The 23,130-nt window shown below is 42.4% G+C and overlaps 5 protein-coding genes and 1 non-coding gene across 16 annotated transcripts in view; 3 read left to right on the forward strand and 3 right to left on the reverse strand.

Moving 5' to 3' along the window:
* Positions 1 to 1,657, forward strand: part of invs (inversin) — a 24,693-nt gene extending 23,036 nt beyond the window's left edge. For all 5 annotated transcript variants that reach the window (XR_003981098.1, XR_003981100.1, XR_003981101.1 and 2 more), the window contains 2 exons: positions 764 to 850; positions 932 to 1,657. Coding sequence is in view for 1 of the 5 variants with exons in the window: in XM_030392991.1 (XP_030248851.1) it covers positions 764 to 850; positions 932 to 1,047 (203 nt within the window). In the remaining 4 variants the exon portion in view is untranslated. The remainder of the gene's footprint in view (positions 1 to 763; positions 851 to 931) is intronic.
* On the reverse strand, positions 1,617 to 12,368 carry tex10 (testis expressed 10). Of its 4 annotated transcripts, none has more exons than XM_030392990.1 (16): positions 12,272 to 12,368; positions 10,584 to 10,783; positions 10,295 to 10,482; positions 9,867 to 10,193; positions 9,562 to 9,774; positions 9,169 to 9,421; positions 8,977 to 9,089; positions 8,520 to 8,767; positions 8,120 to 8,255; positions 7,247 to 7,416; positions 6,031 to 6,208; positions 4,994 to 5,216; positions 2,783 to 2,863; positions 2,517 to 2,701; positions 2,176 to 2,386; positions 1,617 to 2,085 (listed from the first exon to the last, which is right to left on the reverse strand). In XM_030392990.1, exons 2-16 carry the CDS (start codon positions 10,764 to 10,766, stop codon positions 1,963 to 1,965), a joined length of 2,832 nt encoding a protein of 943 aa, XP_030248850.1. In that variant the 5' UTR covers positions 10,767 to 10,783; positions 12,272 to 12,368; the 3' UTR covers positions 1,617 to 1,962. The 4 variants fall into 4 exon arrangements, with proteins under 4 accessions (XP_030248850.1, XP_030248849.1, XP_030248848.1 ...); XM_030392989.1 differs by having other exon boundaries at positions 12,213 to 12,311; XM_030392988.1 differs by lacking the exon at positions 12,272 to 12,368 and adding an exon at positions 11,394 to 11,493.
* Positions 3,729 to 3,801, reverse strand: trnat-ugu (transfer RNA threonine (anticodon UGU)). Its single transcript has one exon. It is a non-coding gene; the product is annotated as a tRNA-Thr (tRNA).
* LOC115566928 (translation initiation factor IF-2) lies at positions 11,622 to 17,314 on the forward strand. 3 transcript variants are annotated; one of them, XM_030392993.1, is made up of 12 exons: positions 11,622 to 11,756; positions 12,014 to 12,104; positions 13,511 to 13,544; positions 14,635 to 14,712; positions 14,808 to 14,947; positions 15,029 to 15,154; positions 15,393 to 15,438; positions 15,533 to 15,601; positions 15,692 to 16,251; positions 16,344 to 16,448; positions 16,704 to 16,803; positions 16,986 to 17,314. In XM_030392993.1, the coding sequence occupies exons 2-12, from the start codon at positions 12,030 to 12,032 to the stop codon at positions 17,027 to 17,029; spliced, it is 1,377 nt and encodes a 458-aa protein (XP_030248853.1). In that variant the 5' UTR covers positions 11,622 to 11,756; positions 12,014 to 12,029; the 3' UTR covers positions 17,030 to 17,314. The 3 variants fall into 3 exon arrangements, with proteins under 3 accessions (XP_030248853.1, XP_030248854.1, XP_030248855.1); XM_030392994.1 differs by having other exon boundaries at positions 11,688 to 11,827; XM_030392995.1 differs by lacking the exon at positions 13,511 to 13,544 and having other exon boundaries at positions 11,698 to 11,756.
* Positions 17,315 to 17,668: 354 nt separating this feature from the next.
* On the reverse strand, positions 17,669 to 20,599 carry rbm12ba (RNA binding motif protein 12Ba). Its single transcript, XM_030392992.1, has 3 exons — positions 20,584 to 20,599; positions 19,822 to 20,031; positions 17,669 to 19,636 (listed from the first exon to the last, which is right to left on the reverse strand). The coding sequence occupies exon 3, from the start codon at positions 19,609 to 19,611 to the stop codon at positions 17,887 to 17,889; it is 1,725 nt and encodes a 574-aa protein (XP_030248852.1). The 5' UTR covers positions 19,612 to 19,636; positions 19,822 to 20,031; positions 20,584 to 20,599; the 3' UTR covers positions 17,669 to 17,886.
* Positions 20,600 to 21,386: 787 nt separating this feature from the next.
* Positions 21,387 to 23,130, forward strand: part of tmem67 (transmembrane protein 67) — an 8,768-nt gene continuing 7,024 nt past the window's right edge. For both annotated transcript variants that reach the window (XM_030392588.1, XM_030392589.1), the window contains exons 1-3: positions 21,387 to 21,630; positions 22,771 to 22,859; positions 22,980 to 23,070. In XM_030392588.1, the coding sequence (XP_030248448.1) occupies positions 21,426 to 21,630; positions 22,771 to 22,859; positions 22,980 to 23,070 (385 nt within the window). In that variant the 5' untranslated portion in view covers positions 21,387 to 21,425. The remainder of the gene's footprint in view (positions 21,631 to 22,770; positions 22,860 to 22,979; positions 23,071 to 23,130) is intronic.

Consider the following 23,130-nt stretch of genomic DNA (forward strand, 5'->3'; position numbering starts at 1 on the left):
ATGATTGTAACCAGGAATCAAATTCAGATAAATGTGTTATTTTTTCCCATTCGAATCACAGCACACAGAACAAGAAATTGCGATAAGTTTTTGATGTTTAACGTGCTTGCTGAAAATCTGGTGTACAAGAGCAACCAACGAAAATGTTGAGTTGCACTTGACAGATTTTTGGGAGCATGTGAGACCCAAATAGTTGCACTGCGGAACCCTGCATGCTTCAGGCTCTCTTCATAACATAAACAAGCTACAAGTTACCAAGGAGATTTTTTTTTTTTAAGGCTCTCGATGTCATCAGGTTCAAATGTGCAGGGAGTTTATTCTGCTGTTCTGCAGCAAAATGAAAGAATTCTTAGTAAAATAGATTTTACATATTAAAGTCAGTGCCGAGAAGCATTTAAGCTGTCAAACTACCTCTTGTGGATCACCTGTGAGTTTCTTTCAGCATATATTGGACATTTCAGGTGTTTGTCACCGTGAAGGACCAAAAAGTACTAACCAGGACAAATTCAGATTTGAACCCATGACCACTACTTTACAAGACCAGTGCTCTAACCCCTGAGCTCTAGAGCCCTTGAGAAACATGGTAAAATCAGCTTACAGCTACAAAGACAACACCCTGGACTACTATGGCATGAAGTCAGGCCAGTGACAGGAGTGTCCTGAGCTTTGTTATGCAGCACCAGCTGCTTGAAACTGTTCAAAGGATGTGCCTGCAAATCTAAATGAAGATGTCGGACAAAACTGTTTCTCTGCCATCCTTTAGGCAACTCTATGGCCAAACGAGGGCGTTCACTTCGGGGCTCTCAGTCTCAGCTGCTCCTGGAAATGCCGCTACGCACACAGAGCCAGCGTAAGTACACACACATACACGGACAGGCAGTTTAATGAAGTTAAAGTCACTAAAATGTGGTTTTATTTGCTTATTTTACAGTGAGCGGTATAGAATGTGTGCACCTTACTGATGCCGTGAATCAAGCCAAGCAGTACTCTTACCACCTGAGACCACATAGTGCTGGACAGGGGACCAGAGGCAGGGGAAAACATTGAAACCACACACACTTCATGTTCTTTGATGTTTTCTCAGCTGGCTGGCCGCCTCCACCTCTATAGAATTACTACACACATTGTTCGCTCAATGTGCCAAGCTTTCTAAAATTAAGCCATATGACATCAGAGCCATGACCTCACGGGGTGGGGTTAAGTCTACAGAAATGGTGTGTGTAAAAGATAACCTTTCATCCATTGTGGAAGGAACACATACACACGCCGTCTCCCTCGTTCTCCGTCGCTCTCGCGCACACACTGAGATAACCTTTCCTCCTGTTGTGGAGAATGAGGCAGTCTATCAACAGCCGGTCATACAGATAGCCCACCTGCAGCCATAGCCACAGCCACGGCCACGGCCACACACACACGCACACACGCACACACACACACACACAGAGTTTGGTCTATAAGTGCTTTCCCTTTCAAGAGAAATATGTATGTCTTAACTATGCAGTTTATTTACTTCAAAAAAATATTCCATATTGTGTAATTTCAGATGTACATCATACCTCAGTGTTTGTTGGTTTTTATTGCGTTATAATTAATAAAAATAAAAATTGACACAAAAGGCAGCTTGGATTTAACTTTATTTTGCCTTTTTTTTTGTTTGTTTTTTTTTTTGTTTTTATCAAAAGTTGGCAGGTGTCCCCGGTAAGTACTGGACAACGTTCAGCAACTACAACAAAACTCAAACAAAATAATTACCAGGCCAAGGATGAAGCAATAAGGAGGCATCTTAAGATACCCAAAAAATTGAGCTCTGAGGAGAAATGTTCTTTGCCACACAGAATAAAAAAAGAAAAGACACTTCTTTACTGTATTCCTTTCTGAAAGTTCTGTTGTATGTGCTTGTCCCTACAGAGCTCTGTGAGTGTTTGGTTTGAACACACCAGGTAGGTCTGGTGGGTGCATCGGTCAGTAAATGTCTCGAAGGCCCATGTTTCCCCGACGAGCAGAAGAGCTGTGAGCCACAGTGACACTGTAATAGTAGAGTAAGTCTGTCAACCACTGCTCCCTGGTTGGACCACGGGAGTATCTCTGAAACACACACATGCAGAGAGAAATCAGGTTGACGTACTTCATCTCTCCATCCTAACCTTATGACCCATCCCATGTATGAGTGTTTACCGTGAGGTTTTGAATGATCTCTTGGAGCAGAGTGGCGTTGGCCAGCAGCTGGCTGTGGAGCGGCGCATGCTGCAGCAGCATCGTCAGGATCTGTCCGAGCTGGGGCAGTTCTTCCTCGTTCACATCTCCAACACGCATCAACTGCAGGACCATTCGCAGCAGGCGAGGAACGGTGCTCAGCGCTGACACACAAGCGCCCCATATTGCCTCCCTGAAAGTGTGACACAAAGATTTAAATCCATCCACCAAACTACTCCTATAAAAAGGCCAAGATTTGGTATAAACAGGAGATCAATTCCAAAGACAGATCAGATATATGGTTGTGGTGATTTGACACGTACCTTTTGTGGTTGGTTTCAGCAGGTAACTCCTGCTGCAGAGTGATGAGCAGAGCCAGCAGGCTGAGGCAGCACTGAGACAAGAAGCGCACCACGGGCTCTATCGGCAGGACTGATAGGTCCAGTAATCTGGCTACAGCTCTGAGAAGCCCTGCCGCCATACTGTCCGGAACAACCCCTAACTTAGTCTGAAAAATACACAGGTTGTTTCTTCAGTACCGTGTTGTACTCAATGTATTTTGTCCTGCTTAAAGAAAAAACTTTCTTACCAGGTATTGGCAGATGCCATTTTGCAGGATGTCAAAGCACTGAGACTTCGAACCGAGAGTTTCCAGACAGTGGCAGACCTCCTAAGAAGGACACAGTTAAATAAACAAAAAAACACATTTAAGATCAAACATATTTTCTCTTTCAATACCACTCATTGATATATGCTGACAAAAGAAGAGAGAGATTTAAAGAATTCTGTGTGGGGTAAAGGCTACCATACAGCAAAAACAAAGACAAGAAGGTATGACAAGGCATATCTCGCCCTCGGCTTCACCAGTAAAATGATGGGTAATGAAGAGAAACCACGGTGTATTCTGTTTCTCAAAATATTAGTTCCAAAATTGGCTTATTAGACCAAAAAGACACTACATGGAGACTAAACATCCAGAACTACAGGTAGGGGAAGCCTGTACATTTCTTTAGAAAAACAGCTACTCCACTGTGGTCAGCTGAGTAGTCAACAGCCTCACTAAACTTCTACACTCTAGACTCATGATACAATGAGTTGTTCCTTAATAAATTCTACAGGAGTTTGCAAGCAAAAGATGTATGTGTGTGGGTGGGGAGGGTATCTTAAAATTATTGTCTATAAAAGGGGGGCCCAACAGAAAATCTTTGGGAACCACTGGGCTACGGGAAGCTGATACATCCAAAAATGTACCAATCATTTGCTCCTCCAATACTAGACCATTACACATACGGTAAAAGTTGAAGTGGGACGCTTGCACTTTTCATAACACAAAACAAGCTACAAGTTACCAAGAAACCATTTTTAAGCTCTTTGATGTGATCAGGTTCAACCATTCAGAAAATAATTCTTAATAATGAAGATTTCCCACATTAATCTCAATGCAAGCAGTATCACCTGTGAGTGTCTATAAAATGTGTTGATTGGACGTTTTAGGTGTCTATTTGTCTCCACTAAGGATTAGTGAGGATAAAAACAGGCCCTAATGGGATTTGAACCCATGACCCCTGATTTACAAGACCAGTGCTCTAACCACTGAGCTATAGAGCCGGACACAATGTGTGTCTCAGCTTATAATCATGAAGACAACACCTTGGACTATTATGCCTGCACAAACAGACAAGATAAACCAGTTACAGGCGTGAGCTTTATTATGTTATGCAGCAACAGCTGGTTTGAAACTGCTCAAAATGTGTGTCAGGAAATCTACATTGTTCTATGACATGCACTATGGCAGAATGGTGATTAAACTTTCACCAGCATTCTTCAGATGAAATGCATTACTGCTGTAAAAATATAGAGCATAAGAGCATAAGAAAGACTACACGAGTATCTCTACATTCCTGTCTGGATAGTGTGAGGCCTTCACTTCATCGTGATTTTACCGAACAAAAGAGTCACTGAAACAGCATCCAAATTTAATTCTCGCTGCGATGGAGATGAGATGGTTTTCAGGCCTAAGAAGCTGCCACAAACTTTTTAAAAGTGAAAAATAAGGCTCAGCTTTTCCTCATTAACTTCAAATCCAAATCAAATTTCTCATTAGCGTTTATCAAATTGAGGCGTGTGTGTGCGTCCCAAAGTGCAGGAGTGAGTCCGAGCCAGTGTGTGTCACAATGGTGCACCTGTTGGCATTCTCACCGTCATTAAAAACAATCCCATCTCATTAGTCAAACCAGAGTTGACATAGTCCATCCCTTAATGCCCCCCTGCCCTACCCCACTCGCCACCATGTGTCCCCTCCCTCCTCCTTCCCTCCACTTGCCTGTGATTGACTCAGACAGGGAGATGAGAGAGGCAGGATCTGAGGGCTTAATTGAGGAGCTGAATTAGTGATTATAAGCCCCCCACTTGCTCACACACACTTGCCCCAGGGCATAGTTACATTTAACTGTAATTTCTGCGCAGAAATGTCACACTCCCATCATGCCATGGGCTCTCATTAGCATTTGTGCATATCCGCTGTGCCCGATAACCACGCATCTCCAACCTGCGCAACGCGATAAAGGTTCCCCTCTCAGCCGGAGTGGCCACGATAAAGCTTCCAGCCTCTGAGCTCTTTGTGAGAGACATAGTGGGACCGGGGGGACTGAAAGACCACAGCAGTGTCCAGAATATCAACACTTTTCAATTTTCAAGACAACGTCTTTTCTTCACCTCCCAGACTCCAAGTTTGTAAGAGTTGGAATGTGTGTAAGGTTTTGTGGTAGGTGCAGGAAAAAACGATGTGCAGCGTACGCACCTCAACAACATCCCAGTGGTGTGTGAACTGCTCCAGCGGGGTAGGGTAGAGGCTGAGGGGTGAAAGAGGGGAGGGAGGCAGAATGCTTTCCTCGTCGGCATCCTGCAGGGTAGCGAGCTTGTCGGATGAGAAGCCCGTCAGGGTGGAGAACAGGAAGCTGATGTAGTCGATGTCCTGCAGAGCTGCTTCCTGGCTCCCGACTGACCAGTTACTAAGAGATGACCTAGAGAACATAAAAAAAGAGAATAAAATTTTTCTACAGCTTATAATTTATTTTCTAGAATATGACTCAATGCTTACGTTAAATTAACATTTTCACATTTAACATTTTCATGCTGCTTATTCAATCCTTATAGAAATCTCTTATCATTACTCTGTGTTTGTGAATGTTTTGTAACAGCACAGACAGTTATGAACTATCATTCCTTGTCTTGAGGGGAGAATAAATCTGTAACAGTAGGAAATGCATGTGAACAACAAGTGTATTTTGTGAAGCCCGGGAGGCACATGCAGAGAACTGTCTTCTCAATACTCCATGACGGCTCTGCATTCCTGCCTCCCAAAGAGCTCTTTGTATTACACCCGTTATACTCATTCACATCCCGTATGAAGTCAGCACTCCCTACGCTCAAACTTTGTATAACACTGTCCAACTGACACAAGCAAAAGGTCAGACATACAGAGGCACAAACACCACTATGGGGTTTGGTAATCTTCGGTTGTATAACAATAATAATAATAATTATTTTTTTATTTTATTATACAGTAAGTTCAATATCAAATATACAGGGTATCCACATCAGCACCTGACAACAGGCAGATATGAAAGCAGATAAAATGTCAGGAAGACATCTGTGATAGTGTAATACTGCCATCTCATGGTGACATGCTAGTGCTGGAAAAATCTCCACACACACACACACACACGCACGCACGCACGCACGCACACACACACACACACGCACACACACACACACACACACACACACACAAGTTTAATGTGGCCTCCTGCAGGTGTCTGGTGAGTTCATGCTCACCTAAGGTGTACGATACGAATCAGAGAGGCAGCGAGGCCAGCTGAGATCCGTCCAGCTGTGCAGCAGGAGCTCAGATTGGCCAGAAGGGGCTGAGACATTTTGGGAAGGAAGTAGAGCAGCTGCACCATCCGTTGCTGGGACTCTGCGGGGAGCAGCACCACAACTCCTTCCTCCGGATCTTCATGCATACACGCACATGCACACAACACAAACACACATACATAGACCACACATAATTACATAAAGACAGCAATGCACTGCGCCCTCTGGGGATATAACATGAAGCTTTATCAAGAAAATGAAAGCGATACCAGGAAGACCAGGCTATGTTCAGACTGGTAAAAAAGAGACAGGCAGGCAGAGCCACTACAGTGAGGGCTCAGATAATGTGTGTGTGTGTGTGGTGTTCTGTCTGTCTCTGACGCACATGCTGATGTCAGAAGCCCCCAGACAAAAGGAGTCTTGTGATGGTGAATTGCTAGCTCTGCGGCAGTTTCTGTCCGATCACTGCCCCCCCTCCTCTCCTGGCCCCCTTCTGTAACACACCAGCCTAACTATCTGACCATCCTCAGAGCAGTGGGTATGGTCTCATTACAGCTGTCTGCCTCTGGTTGCACTTCAGTTTCACAAAGTTGTGTGGGTTTGGAAATATGGAGCTACAGCGCCCCCTAGGGATTCTATGGTTGTCTCCTGGCTAAGTAACAGTTTTCTCTTCAGTAATCTGACAATTTTATGAATGTTTATGCATAAGAAAATAATCACATATTTTTACACACAGTACTGATACATTTATTTTTAACTACTTCAGTGTTGGAAATAAGAAACACCTTAACTCGGGGCTTGAATTTCCTGAATCTTGGATGAGCAGTTGATAATCCAGATAAAGACAAGCCCCTATTCCTAAAGACTACAACTCTCTTTGGAATTAAAGTTTAAAATTTTCCACCTCTTACTACATCCTCATCAGAGCCTCCAGTCGATGGAAAACACCTGATTAGATACTGCTGACCGGGGCGTGTCCAAAGGTACAACAGGTTTCAATCCAGTTTTCTGTCCCACATGAGTTGGTGACAAATTGATTTAAAAACCTGGTTTTGACAGAATTGTCTAAATAGAAATAATTCTATGTGATATCACAAAAACGTTTCTGAGACAAGTTGCCCCCAAATTTACCAACACTGTCTCTTTGTTTTTCTCTCTACTAAAGTGTGCGTACCGTAGAGCCTGCAGGCATGTGTCTGCAGACTGTTCAGCAGGTCTTTGTGTCCTCGAGAAGCGGCAGCCTGGATGGACAGGATGAGTTGTGCAGACAGGGCAGGGTTACGGTGGCCCAGCTGGGACAACTGCAAAGGAAGAGCTGCCAGCCAACGACACAGCACCTTACTCCTTCAGAGGGACAGGCAGAGGGATAATATGCAGAGGAGCGAGTGAATGAAATTGCATTCACAGTTACAGTAAATAAGAATGTATCTGGATTTAAAGCCCTAATGGAAAGTTTTGGTTCTCGGTAGAAGATTGTTACATCTCACTGAATAAGTAAATCATGGTTTGTTACATCCGTATAGGCCTAAATTATAATTAAGAGGTTAAGAAAACAGATTCCAATTCTTTGCCATCCATTTTATTGACAAAAGAATTATTGGGATTCATTTTTTCATGCAGCCTGTGCAACACATAGTCGTAAAGAAACCCTCCCTGCCCTTGATTGGATTAACAAACTACTCCCTAACCAATCACTTGTCGATTTTTTAACAGGACAAAGCCTGTGGACTTCTGGAATTGTCAAATTTCTTGAAAACAACCCAAGGTTAACAAGGTTTGGTAGTTTCAAGCGGGAGTGAAATCCTGTAGTGAAATCTCAGTTTGTGAGATGCAGCCTGGCTGTTCATAACAATTAAGCTATAGTGCAAAAGGTATTCTGTTTTCTCCAACAAGCTTAATAATAAAAATCTTATTTCTTATATAAAACAGGTGCCCTACAATATGGGGCTACTGCTGCCATTATTGTTACACAATTAAGCTGTATACAAGTCCCGTAAATCTCCAGTTTGTGAATCTCACATGTCGCAGCAACAGTAGCTGAATTTACCTTGCTATGTGTGTCTGTCCTTGCTCCTGCAGGTAGAGCTTGCTATAGAAAGACAGCAGCAGAGATCGTGTCTGTAGTGTCAGGTGCATCTGCCTATAGTAGACATGCACAGCTGCCAGCAGGTCCTCTGTCACTGCTACACAAATACAAACACACAAACAGATATGTTCACGCTGCAGTAGGTGATACATTATATTTAAATAAGTGTTAAATAGCTCTGTATTCCCACAATAATCTATGTTAAAGAGTTTGGTCAGAAACGCAATATCTTCTAGTTTACCAACTACTATCCTGACACCAACCCATAATTTTGTTAGAAAGCACCTAGATCCCTTAAGTTTGCTTTTGTGTTTATTAAAACCAGATTCACTTACTCACTTCATACACAACAATTGCTTACTTTTGCTCCTTTGAGTGAACACCATCTTCCACACTGTACCAAGCAGCATGTGGAGCTGCCTGTAGCTCAGTTTCCCTCCACTGCCCAGAGTGTCTTGGACAAATGTCCTGAGCGGTGCCAGCCAGTCTCCATCTGTCTCTCTGCCGAGTCCTTGCCTCTGGCTGAGGGACACCATAACCTGACATAGTGTGATGTTCAGGGCCAGAGGCTCGACTGTCTGTCCTGGGACAGCTGCGGTCTGCTTACTCCTAAAGGACGGTGATATTAGTAACAGTTCATTTAGATCTTCAAAACAGTAGGTGTGATTACAGATCTTACGCATTTCATACAGTGATGATCAAAACATGAAAATCTAAATTTGATCAAAGACACTATAGCACAACTTCAAATTCTTTTTTCTTGACCTCTCACTTAATATGTATAATAATGTTTCTAACTGAACCCTCATAATCCTCACCTTTTAAGATCAACCTTCTTTTTATGTTTCGGTGTGTCCCGAGTTCCATAAGGAAAGTTTTTCATGAAGTGCTGCTTGAAATCTCCAAGGTATTCTTTATAGAACCACGCATCCTACGCGAAGAAAACATTTAATAAAACCTTTTCTTGTACAAAAAAACAATGCATGATATTAGTATATGCCTCGTCTCACCAGTGCGTCCCGGTGATCCTGCTGCGGTGCCAGTTTTCTCAGCAGCTGCAGAATAGACAATACCTGGAACATTACTGACATGGCGTCTGGGGAGAGCAGGTGAGCACCATCAGCGCTGTTCCAGGGACAGTCGCTGGTGGTGGCTTCTACCCACACTTCGAGCAAAAGAGGCACCAGTGTGGCTGCAAAGCTCTTAACGGCCTCAGCTGAATCCAGACCCTCTCCCACTGCAGGTCCCGGGTCCACATCTGGTCTACATGATGACAGGTTAATATCAAGAATATGTTAAACAAAAAATATAATTGTTTAGATTCAATTGAAACAATGTTAGTTATTGTTATGACATATGTTCTCCTAAGTTATATGTCTAATATCGTACTGTATCTATAGTACCTGAGTCTATAGGTGGACCGTGGAGTTGGTTTAGCCCCAGAATGCTCATACACCTTAACGCCGACCTTGCTGTAGACGAGCTCTTCCCAAATGAGATGAAGAGGTGTAATTTTACCCTCTCCAGTGGAGCCAAACACTCTTTCAGCTGGGTCAAATATGTCACCTTCCTCGACTGGTCTTTCCTCAACTACTGCCTGCAAAAAGCGTCCAAGCCTGAAGTCAAAATGACACAAAAAAGAAAGTTAGCAGCAAGAATTATAATTTCACAAATCCCTCCTGAATCTTAATGCACATGGCCTCCATACCTAAGAAGCACAGAAAGCCGCCACTGCTGGCTTGTCACAACCCTGCTAGGGTTAACCGACAACGCCCACGTCCGCCCCTTAGCATCCTGGGCCTTTTTGGCTCCTCCACTGTTTTGTCTGTGAGAGATCAGCTCCAGGAAGTTGGTGAGAAGGACCGCCGGCCGTGCTGCTAGCAGAGAAGGGTAGTGCTCCAGCAACACATCCAGGATCTTCATAGCATCCTCCTGGATGCCTGTCTCAATGTGGGTCATGGCACATGACAGATGGGCACTGAGGAGGGCGAAGAAGGGAGCCACTCGCTCTGCTGGCACAGACTGTGCAATGAACCTGGAAGGAGCAAGGCATTTCAGTCAATGTCATTTGATAAAAGAACAAAAGGCTTGTGTTCTTTTTGCTGAATAGTTGTATAATATTTTTGCTTCACTGACTTAAGCACGCGTGTAGCAGCAACACGAACGTTGCCGTCCTTGTCTGTGAAAACTGCTGCCACTTCAGAAAGCAGACGAGAGAGATGCTGCTCTAAAAGAGAGGGATTAAGGGGCAGCAACTCTCTCAAACCCGACAAGGCACTATGCTTCACATTGGCGTTGTAATGGTGGAGCTGAGACAGGAGGTCCTGGTGAAGTAGGAGGAAAGGGCGTTAAAGAAGACACATTTTAATATTCTATAGAAAGCTGGTGAGTTTGCTGACATGTGAAATACAGATGAAGATCTTACATTGATACCGAGCTGTCTGTGGGTGGTGGGGCCACTTGTGTCTCTCTTCAGCTGTTCAGTTAGATTGATTCCCTTTGAGCGAAAGTTGGTGTTGGTGGCATTATCAGCTTTGGGCTTCTTCTTTCCCACCTTTAACTTGACCTTCTGGAAGTCATCCTGTCTCTTCTTCTTCTTGGCCTTCATATTTGCTGTCTATACTACTGCAGGTGCAGGTGAGAGGATGGGATTGAATTAGTATTTTGATTTCAGCAACAATAACTTTAATATTTGGACTTGGCGGCTGAAGCATTAAAACATACATCACAAAACATACACTCTATACAAATTGCACAATTGTTGCCCAGGATAATCATACCAAAGGATGTTATACCACGAGAAACACAACAGGGCAGCTGCACCAGTTAGCTTGTAGCTAGCTGTCTCGTACCCGGTTCAGCATCATGTATGACAGTTCATTATTTTACATACCACAGAAAAAAGTCTTGGCTGCAACCGTCAGAGGTTTACACGGCATCAAACACTCTGTCTAGAGCTAAAGACTAGCCCCACTGCTAACAATTATAAATACATATAAAAAGAAAAATATTCTGTATTCAATCTCGTGCTGAAGCCGTGGGTCCTCTGGGTATGTGTGTACATGTTTACTAACGGTTAGATGAGCTAACGGCTGCGGGGCTTATAATATAAAACCTCTGAGGCTGAATATACATAGTTTTTTTTTCAGATATTTTACGCACTCACCTAGAATTGTTAAGAATGAAATACAAATGTTGCCCCTAAGTGTATTTGGAAATACTAATGTTTTAATACCTGGTTCGATATTGCTTCAGCAAGGTGTCACGGCAAACCCCGGTGTTCAAAACGAACGTATGCATAGTTGTCCGCACAAATGCCTTAGAAATATTACTTTATTCCATCGAAATGTCCACAAGAGCACCATAACATCTTACTAAGTTTGTTAAGTTTTAGTAGGGGAGTCTATTCACCTCTGTCTTAAAGGGCATGATTAAAATAACATACATTTCGTCTTTTTAAACAGGCGAAAGCACTGCTGCCTGTTCACGGCTGTCGGCATCATATATGTCTATGGTCGGCATTGTGTTTTTCGACATCCGCGCTAGTTCGTCATCCTTGTGCTTGGAAGAACTTGGAGTTTGCATCAAAATATCTAAGGTCAGATGAGGAATGTTATCTTATCCTTTAACTAGTGGACATACATGATACTTGGCGCTTTCACTGCTACGGTAATTTTGTCAAAAACTGCCCTAGTGTAAGGCTCGTGTGGGCCTGAGATGAAACGAAACTGCCCTAGTAGCTAACGTTAGCTAACAAATGTCTGTTAATCTAGATGATAAAAGAAATCATCAATATTAAGATAATGAAAGCTTGTCCCAGTCTTTAATTATTTGGCATATTTATGATTTCCACAGTGGATAAACTGAGAAAATGGAGGCTCAGGCACCAGTCAACCAGACTCCACCAAAAAATGGGCCACAGATGAACCAAAAGAAAAATCTGAAGGTAAGTAACTTAACGCCATTACATTTAGGTTATACCTTTTATGATTTCGACAAACTATACACTACTGAAAACATCACAATTAATACAATTACACTCGTATTGACTCACGTGTTTTGTCCTGATCTTCCATGAAGGACACATGTGATTAAATTTATTTTCACACTTACGATATTATACGCTGGCTGTTGTGATGCCTGTTGGTGAGCCAGGCGGCAGGAGTCCAGGTGGTCTTGGTGCCAGCCTTTGTGCTCTCAGGCTTGGTTGTGTTTGAACTGGTTTATGAAGACCCTTGCTGGTCTGGGTCTCACATATGTGGCCTGTTGTGGCTTAAATTGATTTTTTTAGCACAAGTTTAGCAAAATCCAGTTTGTTGGCCTCACAATGCAAATATTTGTTAAGTGTTTCTGAAACTGCTTAAACTTCCAACTTCCTCTCAGGTTTGACAATGACTTTTCAGCATGTCCTTGGTTCTTTGAACCAATCTCCAATGATGGACCACTCAGTTTTTACTTCTGAGTGCTGTGTCTAATGTTTGGCAAGGTACCAGGACGAATCCTCACAGAAATGTTTCTCTTTTTTTCACTGCAGTGATTCCTACACAAAAATGAGGTTCAGTGCAAGAAATTCCACTATTCAGCTTTGTCTATTTGCAATGCAAGTTAGTTCATAAACACATGGGTTTTTTTCTTTATTGAGATATCTTTATGAGCTACGCGCAGCATTTAGAATTTTCTCTTGTGATTCCTGGCCGATCATCCTCAGGCAAGAAGCATGGGTTTGTTTGGGAGCATGTGTCTTGTTCGACAGGGGCCCTCAGCCTAGGTTGTTACCACTTTCAGGCTATAAAATATAGTAGGAACTACAACCTTATTTGTATGACGTATTACTCTCCTTTCTCTTCCTAAGAAGAAGGTACATTTTTAGTCATCACATACCTTTTCGCTGATTTCATCCGTCAAAATTGGATTCAGGCTCCCAAACACGCCGACACTGTGTTTGAGGACACAATACCAACAGACTTTGTGCAGCATTTCAGTTTCATTTTCCGTGGGAAATACTGAGGTCTTGACCTCAGTGTTCTGTAATGTGGCCACATGTTTACATATTGCACTTTTGTGTTTTAGCATGTATCAACTCTTCCTCTCTTACTCTTTTTTTCCTTTCTTGCTGTTGTACATTCTCATTTAATGAGAATTTTGACTACTGTGTCCAGACTTCATTTATTCTCTTGTCTCTGTGACTGTCGCTGCTTGATGCAGGCGTCAGGGAGAATGAGGAAATGCTCTGTGGCATATATCATGTGGCGGGCATGGACGAGGGGTTCCGTCCTCTGCCTAGCGTCATCCTGTCACTAATGCCTGTATGTGTCTCTCTCCTTCATGTGGGTTTATTCCCTCCATTGACAGAGAAAGCAGCAGCGGCAGCATTCTGCTGATATAGGTAAGTCCTTTACACACAGCTTCTGCCAGTGCTGAGAGTTGAAGCTTGAGAACTTGATTCCCTTGCTTCATGTCACGAGTGGTGGCGTGTTCACCATTCTGAGTTGAGACTCATACTCTCAGAGATGGAGGCTGTTGTGGTGCCATCTATGGTTTCGGTCTTTTGAGATCAGTGTTTGTCACTGCAGAAATTCTTACAAAACGATTTGGGAATCTTGCCACAAGTTTTTTACTCAGAAAAACAAATTTGCCACATTAAGATGGTTTTAAATACATATAGAAATAGAGAGGTCAATCCATTCTCCTAAGATGTTGCTACATTGAAGGCCAGCACCTGATGCTCCATGAGTCCATTAGCAACAGCTCCACTTGGTCTCTAAACAGTGAGATACACAGTGATACAACCATGTGTCTGCGATGGTTGCTGATGAGATTTAATGCACTTTTTGTGCTATGATGGTTGTAAAAAAACACTTTTTTTATTCTCCCAAGAAATGTTTGAAACTCCTGGAAGTAGTTTTTTCTTTTTCCTCGTTGCCTGGCTACACTGGCTGGAGTGATCATGTGTCCATTACTTTATTTCTTAATCCGTTTTAAAAATGTATACAGGGGTTTTTATCGCACGTTAGCAGTTGGACTGCTTCAAAAGTGCAACACAGAACTGTGATACTTCTGATGTTTGGCACAGTGAGAAGCAATGGAGGAGCTGGTGCCTTGCAGCCCAGTTCGGGCCTTAACTAGGGGTTAGCTGAGAACTTCTGTTCCTGTTCTTCCCCCAGGCTTCAAAAGCACACAAGGAGTTATGGTTTGTTATGGTTGTTGAATTCATACAGGCAGATTAAAATTAATTGGACTCTGCAGGTAGTGTAAAGAAACAACACACACACTGTTGACCTCAGTGTCCTTTTTGCTATGACTATAAAACCGATTTCTCCCCAAAAATGTAATGCAAAGTGGCTCAATGAGTTGGTGGGACATGAACCTTCTTATCTCCCTTGTATTTCACTTGTGGACCATTTAAAAAAAATAAAAAATAAAAAAAATAAAAATAAAACTTGTGCTTTGTGCTCATCACTGTTGTGTTTTCCCAGTGTTCAGCAAAGGGGCATCTATCCAGACCATGCCCTGTCTTGGTAAACTGTTGAAGGAGGTCACAGAGTGTATCATTGGTAAGCAGAAGGGCTATTTTCTCCCCATAAATCTGTTTAACCTCCTTCGCTTCCTATATTGAAATGGATAACCAATGCTCTTCACATGTCTACAGGTCTTCAGTATGTGTGGGAGTACCGCAGCCCCAGTAAATCTGTCCCCCCACACTACCAGTGCAAACTCTGTGCCGTGTCCCGCTTGCAGCATGATATGCTTGCCCACGTGAAAGGCTGGAAACACTGCTTCAGATATTTGGTGAGTGTTGTATTTTTCTTGCCTCAAATGTGTGATGTTGCAGTTACTTGCTATATCCATATTTTTCTGTCTTATGCACAGAAAAAGGTCCACCCTGACAAGGTCAGCTATGAAGAGGAAGCAGCCGTCAAAGACCCTGCTGTAAGAAAGGCTATTAAAGAAGTTGCAGCTGAGGTGGCGAATACGGAGGGCAGGGGACAGCTCAAGGTGAGCGTCAGGCACACATATCTGCAACAGTGGCACAGAAGTCTTGTGTTTAACCTCCTTAGTCAAAAAGATATTCTTCCATATAATCATTAGAAATTAATGTCTGTTAAGATATGTTTTGATGGGGACGTGCTATATAAATTCTGAATTAAATAAATGTATATGCCTGAATATGTTTATATCTGAACAGGCTTTACATAATGAATGAGGATTTGACATCTGTTTCTGTGACTTTTAGGTGATTCTGAAGGAGCCCTATGATGTGCCTGCTTTCAAAGGACTACGTAAGTTACTGTTATAAGTTCCTCTGTTAAAGATGATTTCCTGTTGGCTAGTTGTGAAGTGTGAAAGTCTTGCATGTCTTCTCCTCTTTCACAGGTTCTGCTGCTCCTAAAATCAAACCTCCGCCACCACCAGGGATGGGACTAAAGGGACCACCACCCTTTGGTAAGTCAATTTTATTATTGATGCATTTATGTCCATTTTCGATTGAATTACTGTATGTGTATTTAAAGTTAATGATCATGTATCTCACAGGTCCCAGGTTCTCTGACCCAAGGTTCCCAGGAGAGTATCCTCCTCAGGGTGGTCCTCTCTCTGACTATCAAGTTGCAGAGTTCCAGGACCCTGGCTTTGGAGGCTACCCAGGCAGGCAAGATTTCCATGACTCTGGTATGGATCAAAGACCTTTCCCAGACGGTATGGGTCATCGCCCAGGTGGAGATGGTTTTGGACCAGGTGGTGGAAGGGATGGTTTTGGACCAGGTGGTGGAAGAGATGGTTTTGGACCAGGTGGTGGAAGAGATGGTTTTGGACCAGCTGGTGGAAGAGATGGTTTTGGACCAGCTGGTGGAAGAGATGGTTTTGGACCAGCTGGTGGAAGAGATGGTTTTGGACCAGCTGGTGGAAGAGATAGCTTTGGACGGAGTGGATTACTGGATGAGAGCCCCAGTAGAATGTATCCTGATAAGTACCGACCTAACCCAATGGGGAGTGGCTTGATGAACAGACCAATGGACAAGCCACTGGAGAGGCCAGGCTTGATGGGAGCAGCTCCAGAAAGTGGCAGTCTTCCTAATACCCTCCTCACTTACCTGGTACGTGTCTCATTTCAAACAATAGGTTCCTCCTCAAGTAAGGTGTCAGTATTGTTTTGTTTATTCCATAATTTCTTAAAATATGTTTTTAGGATACTTTCCGGATAGAGAATGAGGGTGATGCACAGCTGGTGCTGAAGGTGACACAGAAACTTACAGATGTGCTGATGGAGTACAGATTGAGGAGTGTATCAACGGTATGGAGAAAATCAAAACAATCCTATTCTCATATCTTAAATTTAAAACAAAATGTTTTATTTAAATTTAAGTCTGATCCAGCCCACTTATTTAAATGTAATTCATTATAAATGGTATGAGTCACTATGACAATTTAACTGTCTGCTTTTGAGGATCTGATACAATCATAACCAGATGTGCATGGTTACAAATAAGTGTGTTTGGAACAATTTGCATCGTCTCTTCCTTAACTGTGTCTTCCATTTCCTCCTCAGGGTTCTAGTCTGAGTAGTCTGTCAATGAGCTCCACAAGCTTCTCATCTACACCCTCCAGATTGCCAAGCAGTACCGATCGATTCTCCAGTGGTCTCTCAGGTATGTAGACCCAAGTCTCCTTCTGAGTTGTCCCATTTGATGCTTTTGCGACTAGAAGAGAAAGGCGTGTAATTGTTGACTGGAGGAAACAAAAGAAAATTACTGTTGAAAACATTAGTCTTGAAATGTGAGTTGCAGTTGTGCTGTCCTTTTGGTTTATTGTGCATGTTGTCTCTCTGCAGGTCCATCCAGGTTCTCTTCTGGTCCACAAAGATATTACAAATGACCATCAGGAGATGTGACGCACCATCTTCTCATCTCTCTGTCTTATGTGCACATCAGTCATGACTGTCCAGGAGTTTAAAAACTTTATTTTTGTGTACATTTTTAGGTATAGTTGTTTTCTGTTGCTACTTAGTAGTCTAATTTTTTTTTTTTAACATTTTTGACTTAATCAGACAATGTAAGACTTGAAAAGTTTTACAGAAGATGTGCATGTTTTCTTCAGCTGTGTATGACCACTTTTAATTTCCCACGTGGTCCACTTCTATTAAAGTAATCCAGAAAATTATGTTTGTGTGCCGTTTTTAATTCCAAATGTGATAGCAGTTAAATTATTCCGCTAACATGTTCTTCAGTTCCTATGCCACTTAGACAGTGATGGGGGATGCTCCTGGGGATTCGGAATTCAGCCCCAGAAGTGGTCTTAATAGCAAAACTTGAGTGGGTGCATCAAATAACTTCCATCCCACGATGATGCCATAAAATGTATCTGGGTTTTCTGCTGGCTGTCGGGTTGAGATCGATTCCATCCCATCAGATCAGATTTCTGAAACGGTTTTAAAGAGGATCCCTTTTGACATTGCAGAGATGGAGCAGTTTACAATCATTGGGGTTTTCTGTTGGGTTAATAAAAAGGGCAATAAACAGCATCAAATCATTTATTTTAAAATATACAGAGCATTCAGAGGGAATGTGAAGATATACTTGGAAGGGACTGAGCATTATGAAAACCTTTAACCAGTAGAGAATGCTTGATAACTGAGTACAAATAATTGAGCAGAATGAAGGTTTCGAGAAACATGTTTGGAAAATTTGAATTTCTGGATCAGTCTTTGGCCATGGTGTCTGCATTCCACTTCTTCAAAAATTTCTTGTCAAGATGTCGTCCATCTGCTTCATATTTATGTGGGTAAGAAGCACTTTTGTTCCCAGGAACTCCTGACCATGGAGCCTTTGAGCCAGTGCAGCGAGCTTCTGTGATTTAAACTGAACCACGGCCTCGCCAATACCCTTGCCATTACTGTCGAGCAGTAAGACAACACTACCCTTCTTGACTCCAAATTTGCGAAAAAGGGTTGTTATTTGACATTTCTGTACATCTGCAGGCATGTTTCTAACAAACAGGCAGGTCTGAGCTGTCGGGTCTGTGTCTGTGATTTGTGCCTCCTCTGGTGTCTCAACTGGATCAAATTTCCTCTTCTGATTTAGTCTCTTATTTGTGTCTTGCTGCCGACTCCTGGGCTTGGTCCCGGCCATAATATCCCTCATCATTGTCTTGGTCACTGAAGAGACCTCAATGGCATCAGAGCCCACATGGCAGCCAGATAGATTCAGTGCATATTCGTAATCCTCAGTGCGGTTAAGGATAACAAAAGCGGTGTCTGTTTTGTTGCCGTCCTTGTCAAGAAGATGTATCACATTTTTGTGTGCAATGTTTGGACATCCAAGTAATTCTTTAATGTCAGTCTTCATCAATGTTTTGGGGAGATTACTGACCTTAAGAGTGTACTCCATAGTTGTTGATAGAGCAGTTGTTGAGGCTACATCAGGTTTTTTTGGTGGTTTAGATAACAACTGGTTCACAGTTCGCCTCTTTCCCTGCTCTGCAGCAGGGTTTTGTTTATGGTTTGCAGTTTCCCTCAGAGGGCTTTGCTTGAGTTTGACTCTCTCCCCATAATCAAAAGCATTTTCACATTCTTGAAGTGCACTGGTCCACATCTTCTCAGTTGCTCCGCGTACCTCCACACAGATCTGGTCCAGTGACCGTTGGTTGAAGAGAAGAGCTTCACATGCTTCCTGCTCGTTCGCAAACTTAACAAGGCAGCCGTGGGAGATTCCCAACTTCACATTCACGATGGCTTCTTGCACTGTCAACCCTTTGAAAAAATGGCAGATGACCTCTTTTGTAGCTGAGGCTGGAAGACCGAAGAGCCTGACGTAGCCCGGCTTTGAGTTCAGAGTTTCCTCTGGTGTCCTCACCTCGTTGGACACAACTGTGCTGCGAGTCCTTGGTAAAGTAACCCTCGGCACCAGCTCATTGTTTTCTCCATGATGGGACGACTGGAGGCCTTGAAGGACAGTACAAATCCCAAGAAGAAAGGCAGTGCTGGAATCCATGGCATTTGAAGACTGTAGATTTGAAGTATCCGGTCCAAGCGACTGTGAAAGTTTTGCAATTCTGGGATCAAGTTTTGATGCAGTAGTAGGTGGTGGTTTAGCAGCAGGGGGGTTTTGAGGCTTTCCATTTAAAGGTTCCAGATTTACATTGGAGGACGGCCGTGGTCTCTTCACACCGAGCTGGGAGGGGGAGGGTTTCCTTCTCTTCAACAATGCCTTCAATTTGTGCTCCAGCTCTTCCATGCTACTTATGTGTAGAGTCACCTGAGACCCCTTGAGGGACTGGCCCGTTTGCCGCATGGCAAGCTGGCCATCTCTCTCAGATGTGAATGCAATAAAAGCCTCTCTGAGACTTCCTCCAACAATGTACACTCCACCATCAGGTATGTGAAAGCACTTAAAGAACGAGCGTATATCTCCAGCGTTTGCTTTCACATCGAGGCCTTCCAATCGCAGGATTATGGCCATTTTTCATACCAAGGTCAGGCAGTGTCTGTAAACAAGACAAAAATGGTGAAAAACACACACACAAGTTAACAACATCGGTGTGCAGAAGGCATCACTGCGAGATATTCGGACATGAAACACGTGCGTCACACAGCTGCAGAGAGGGGAGGGGGTGAAAGAGAGGAACAAGCTCTTTTTTTCTGTCACCATGAAAAGAGTGCAAATACTTACAGCCTCAGCTTGGTACAGGAGTCACTCGACAGCGGGTGTTTCCAGTGAATGCTGTCGTCCTGTCTCAAGTAAGCCGTGACTATCTTCTTCCACAGTTTTGCTTTCACTCCCTGCCTTGCGCTCAATGAGCTCCACAATGCGCTTTTTTCCCTCCCTTTAAGTTCATTGGCTCTGAAATGTGTTTAAGGTGGATTACCGCCACCTGCTGGGCTGGAGTGAGAGCTACAGTCAGATACACGACAATACTGAGACTCTGGTTGACAGAGAAGTTACACGGCACATTTTAATGTCGACCCCTTTATGATAAGCACAGATCTAAAAGCTTACACGCGCAAACACTGTAGCCTACTGTGGCCTGTTTGTGGCAGCAATTATATCTTTATGTCTTATGTCTTGTTTCTACTGTGCAGTTTGAATTAAAAAAAACATAAGGTTTCACTTAACAGTTCCAGAAAAGGAGTGCAGTGAAATTATCTGAAGCATTTAAGCAGTCAGCAGAGATCTTATTTTATGCAGAGCCAAATTAAGCACCTGGCGTTTTTTTTATTTTTATTTACAGCCTCTTTCTTCTTCCCTCTAGAACCGATCAATCACCCACACACACTGATAGAAAAACTCTTTATAGGGTTTCTAATACACACCGTCTAATCAACTCCAGCCATTAAAAAACATACTTAACTGCAATCCTTATAACAATTTCTCTCTGTATAAATAATGTTCTATCTTATGTTGAATTGTTGAGATTAAAAAAATCTTACTTACTCAACCTTATTATGTGTGTGGTTTCCCCTCCCTTGAAGATTAGGCAAGCAGTTGCAACAGGAAATGAAAGTTACAGCTGCAAGGCTGATGCTTAAAGTTTCCTGCTCAAAGTCCTCTATGACTCATGCATTCAGTGGAAATTTACTTGTCATTAAAGCTGTCAGACCAGTTACAAAATCAAATCTGTCCATGTCTACCTAGTCAAGATCTCTTTTTCTTGTATTCCACAGAACTGCCAATAAGGCTAATCCCTCACGTCCCCTTAGCTTAAATAAATCCTTAAATCTGAGACCTCACCTTATCTTAAATCACAGCCATAGAGGTCATCTTTGGCAAATATATGCTCCTCCATGCTCATTTATGATATTGTGCATATTCTTTGTCTTGACAGCATGTGTTCCAACTGTGTGCAAAAGGGATTGGTGGTAAATTGGGAACCCACAACAAAGGATAAGGTGTGCTCTGTTTGGACTGATGATGCTCTAAGTGGAAGGGGGAACTAATTCAGAGGTAATATGTCAAGTCAGTGTTGACAAAGCACATACAGCACAATTGTGTCCATTTGCTTCTGGTGACTGACTACAGTGATGAAGATTTAGGCCTTTTCTACATAAATGTTATTTAATCATTTCCAATTAAATATTCAGTCAAAATGTCTATAACGTGGATTTTCTTTTTTTAAAGTTGTAATTATTTGGATATTTACAATTACAATTAATTTGGCTGATATTCATTTTTCTCTGCGACGCACACATACATTTAGCTGCAACGTCATCACGCAGGATGAAGGGGATTGTGGGTAAAAAAAAAAAAAAGGAAAGAAAGAAAGACCGTTGTTTACCATGGCGACGGGGACGCTGCCGCTTGTCGTTAGCAGATACAAAGTGCCTCTAACGTTGTTTATCTTAATATACACAGATATACTTCACTGTCAGCAGTTTATTATCCCCTTTAAGGCTCCTTCAAACTGTAGTGTGGATGAATTCTTCGATATCTCGAGTCTCTCGTGTGTGAGCTGCGGTCCAAACCAGCGACGGAGCACAACAGGTCGGTAACAAACCACCACAACAACACATGGACTTGAGTTACTGGCGCTACTCTGCCTACAGAAACTGGCAGTAGTCTTACTTTTAAACGAATTAACTTAAACTGTAATGTGCAACCCAAAGAATCCACAGTGAGCTGGCTAACTGTTAGCTTATTAAGTCATGTAGGTTGAATGACTGAGACACTTTGAATATAAAGTGAAAACCTAGCTTGATGGCTTACGTGACCGTTGAAGGGGGAAAATGCAACATAATCCCCAATGTGCCGTTTGTATTCAGTCAGTACCTGCAACCAGGAGATGATACTTTATGGAGCTGATGGCTTAACTAAGCAAGATCACAAATGAACCAATTAAAGCAATACATCGTGTTCCACCCTTGTGCAGGATTCAACCCAAACTTTTCATATGTTTAAGAAAAAAAAGATTATTTACATTCTCGATGCATTTTAATTTGGTCCATAAAATGTCAGAGAATAGTGATAACATTACATTTAGCGTATTTGTCCAAAGCGATTTAATGTAATTCATACATACACTCCAGCACGACCAGCACGACCAGCACACCAAGAGCACTTTTGGGGTTGAGTATCTTGCCCAAGCACACTCCAACATGCAGACCAGGGGAGTCAGAAGCTTTTAAATAGCTGTTTTTGTCGAATTACTCCAAAACTCCAAGATATTTTGTTTTACAACCAGAAGGTAAAGCAGCAAATTGTCATTGAGGAGCTAGAATCAGGGAATGTAAAATGTATATTCACATTGTTAATTAATCATCACCAACATAGTTAATATATATTATTTTTTCAGTTGATTGACAAGAACAACAAATGTTGTTACTTTTTGAATAAAAAAAGCCCACATTTATGAATTTGAACAATAGAAATGTGTTTGTTTGACCAGTAGTAGTTTCTCTAACATGTAACCTTGAAGTGTCATCTGCCCTTACTGTATAGCAAGATCATTGTTGGTATATTGGCAATATACCAACAATGATCAGCAAAGAGTATCAACAGTACCTGATTATCGTTATAAAAGCATCTTTCTATCTTATTTGTCAGTGTTTTGTTAATAAATCAATATCTCAAAACTCAACACTCTGTTCCTTCTAACCTTTCACTTGTTTCCCTCTCTTTTCCCAGGACTGAGCTGCATCTGCAAAACTGGGTACCAAACTGTCATCACTGATAAGGCATCCATTACCTGTCAACAATGTCCCACTGACAAGCCTGTATGTGTAATTTATCTTCAATGTCTTGATTTTCTCATTTTAAACTGTAAATAATGCATATCACATACATTTTCTGTTACCATTTGTAGTACCTTCCTGACATGTTGTCTTCCTTTACAGGCAGTAACTAAAGGTGGGTTTGGTTGTATTCGCTGTCCAGGCAGTCTCAGTGATGAGGGGGAGTGCAAGTGCCCACAAGGCAATATCCTGGGTGAGTCACACGCCAAAAAAAATGACTTTAATCTGGAATGACCTTGCTGCAAATTAACAA

This window comes from Sparus aurata, chromosome 17, assembly GCF_900880675.1.
Source record: "Sparus aurata chromosome 17, fSpaAur1.1, whole genome shotgun sequence".
NCBI classification, from domain to species: domain Eukaryota; kingdom Metazoa; phylum Chordata; class Actinopteri; order Spariformes; family Sparidae; genus Sparus; species Sparus aurata.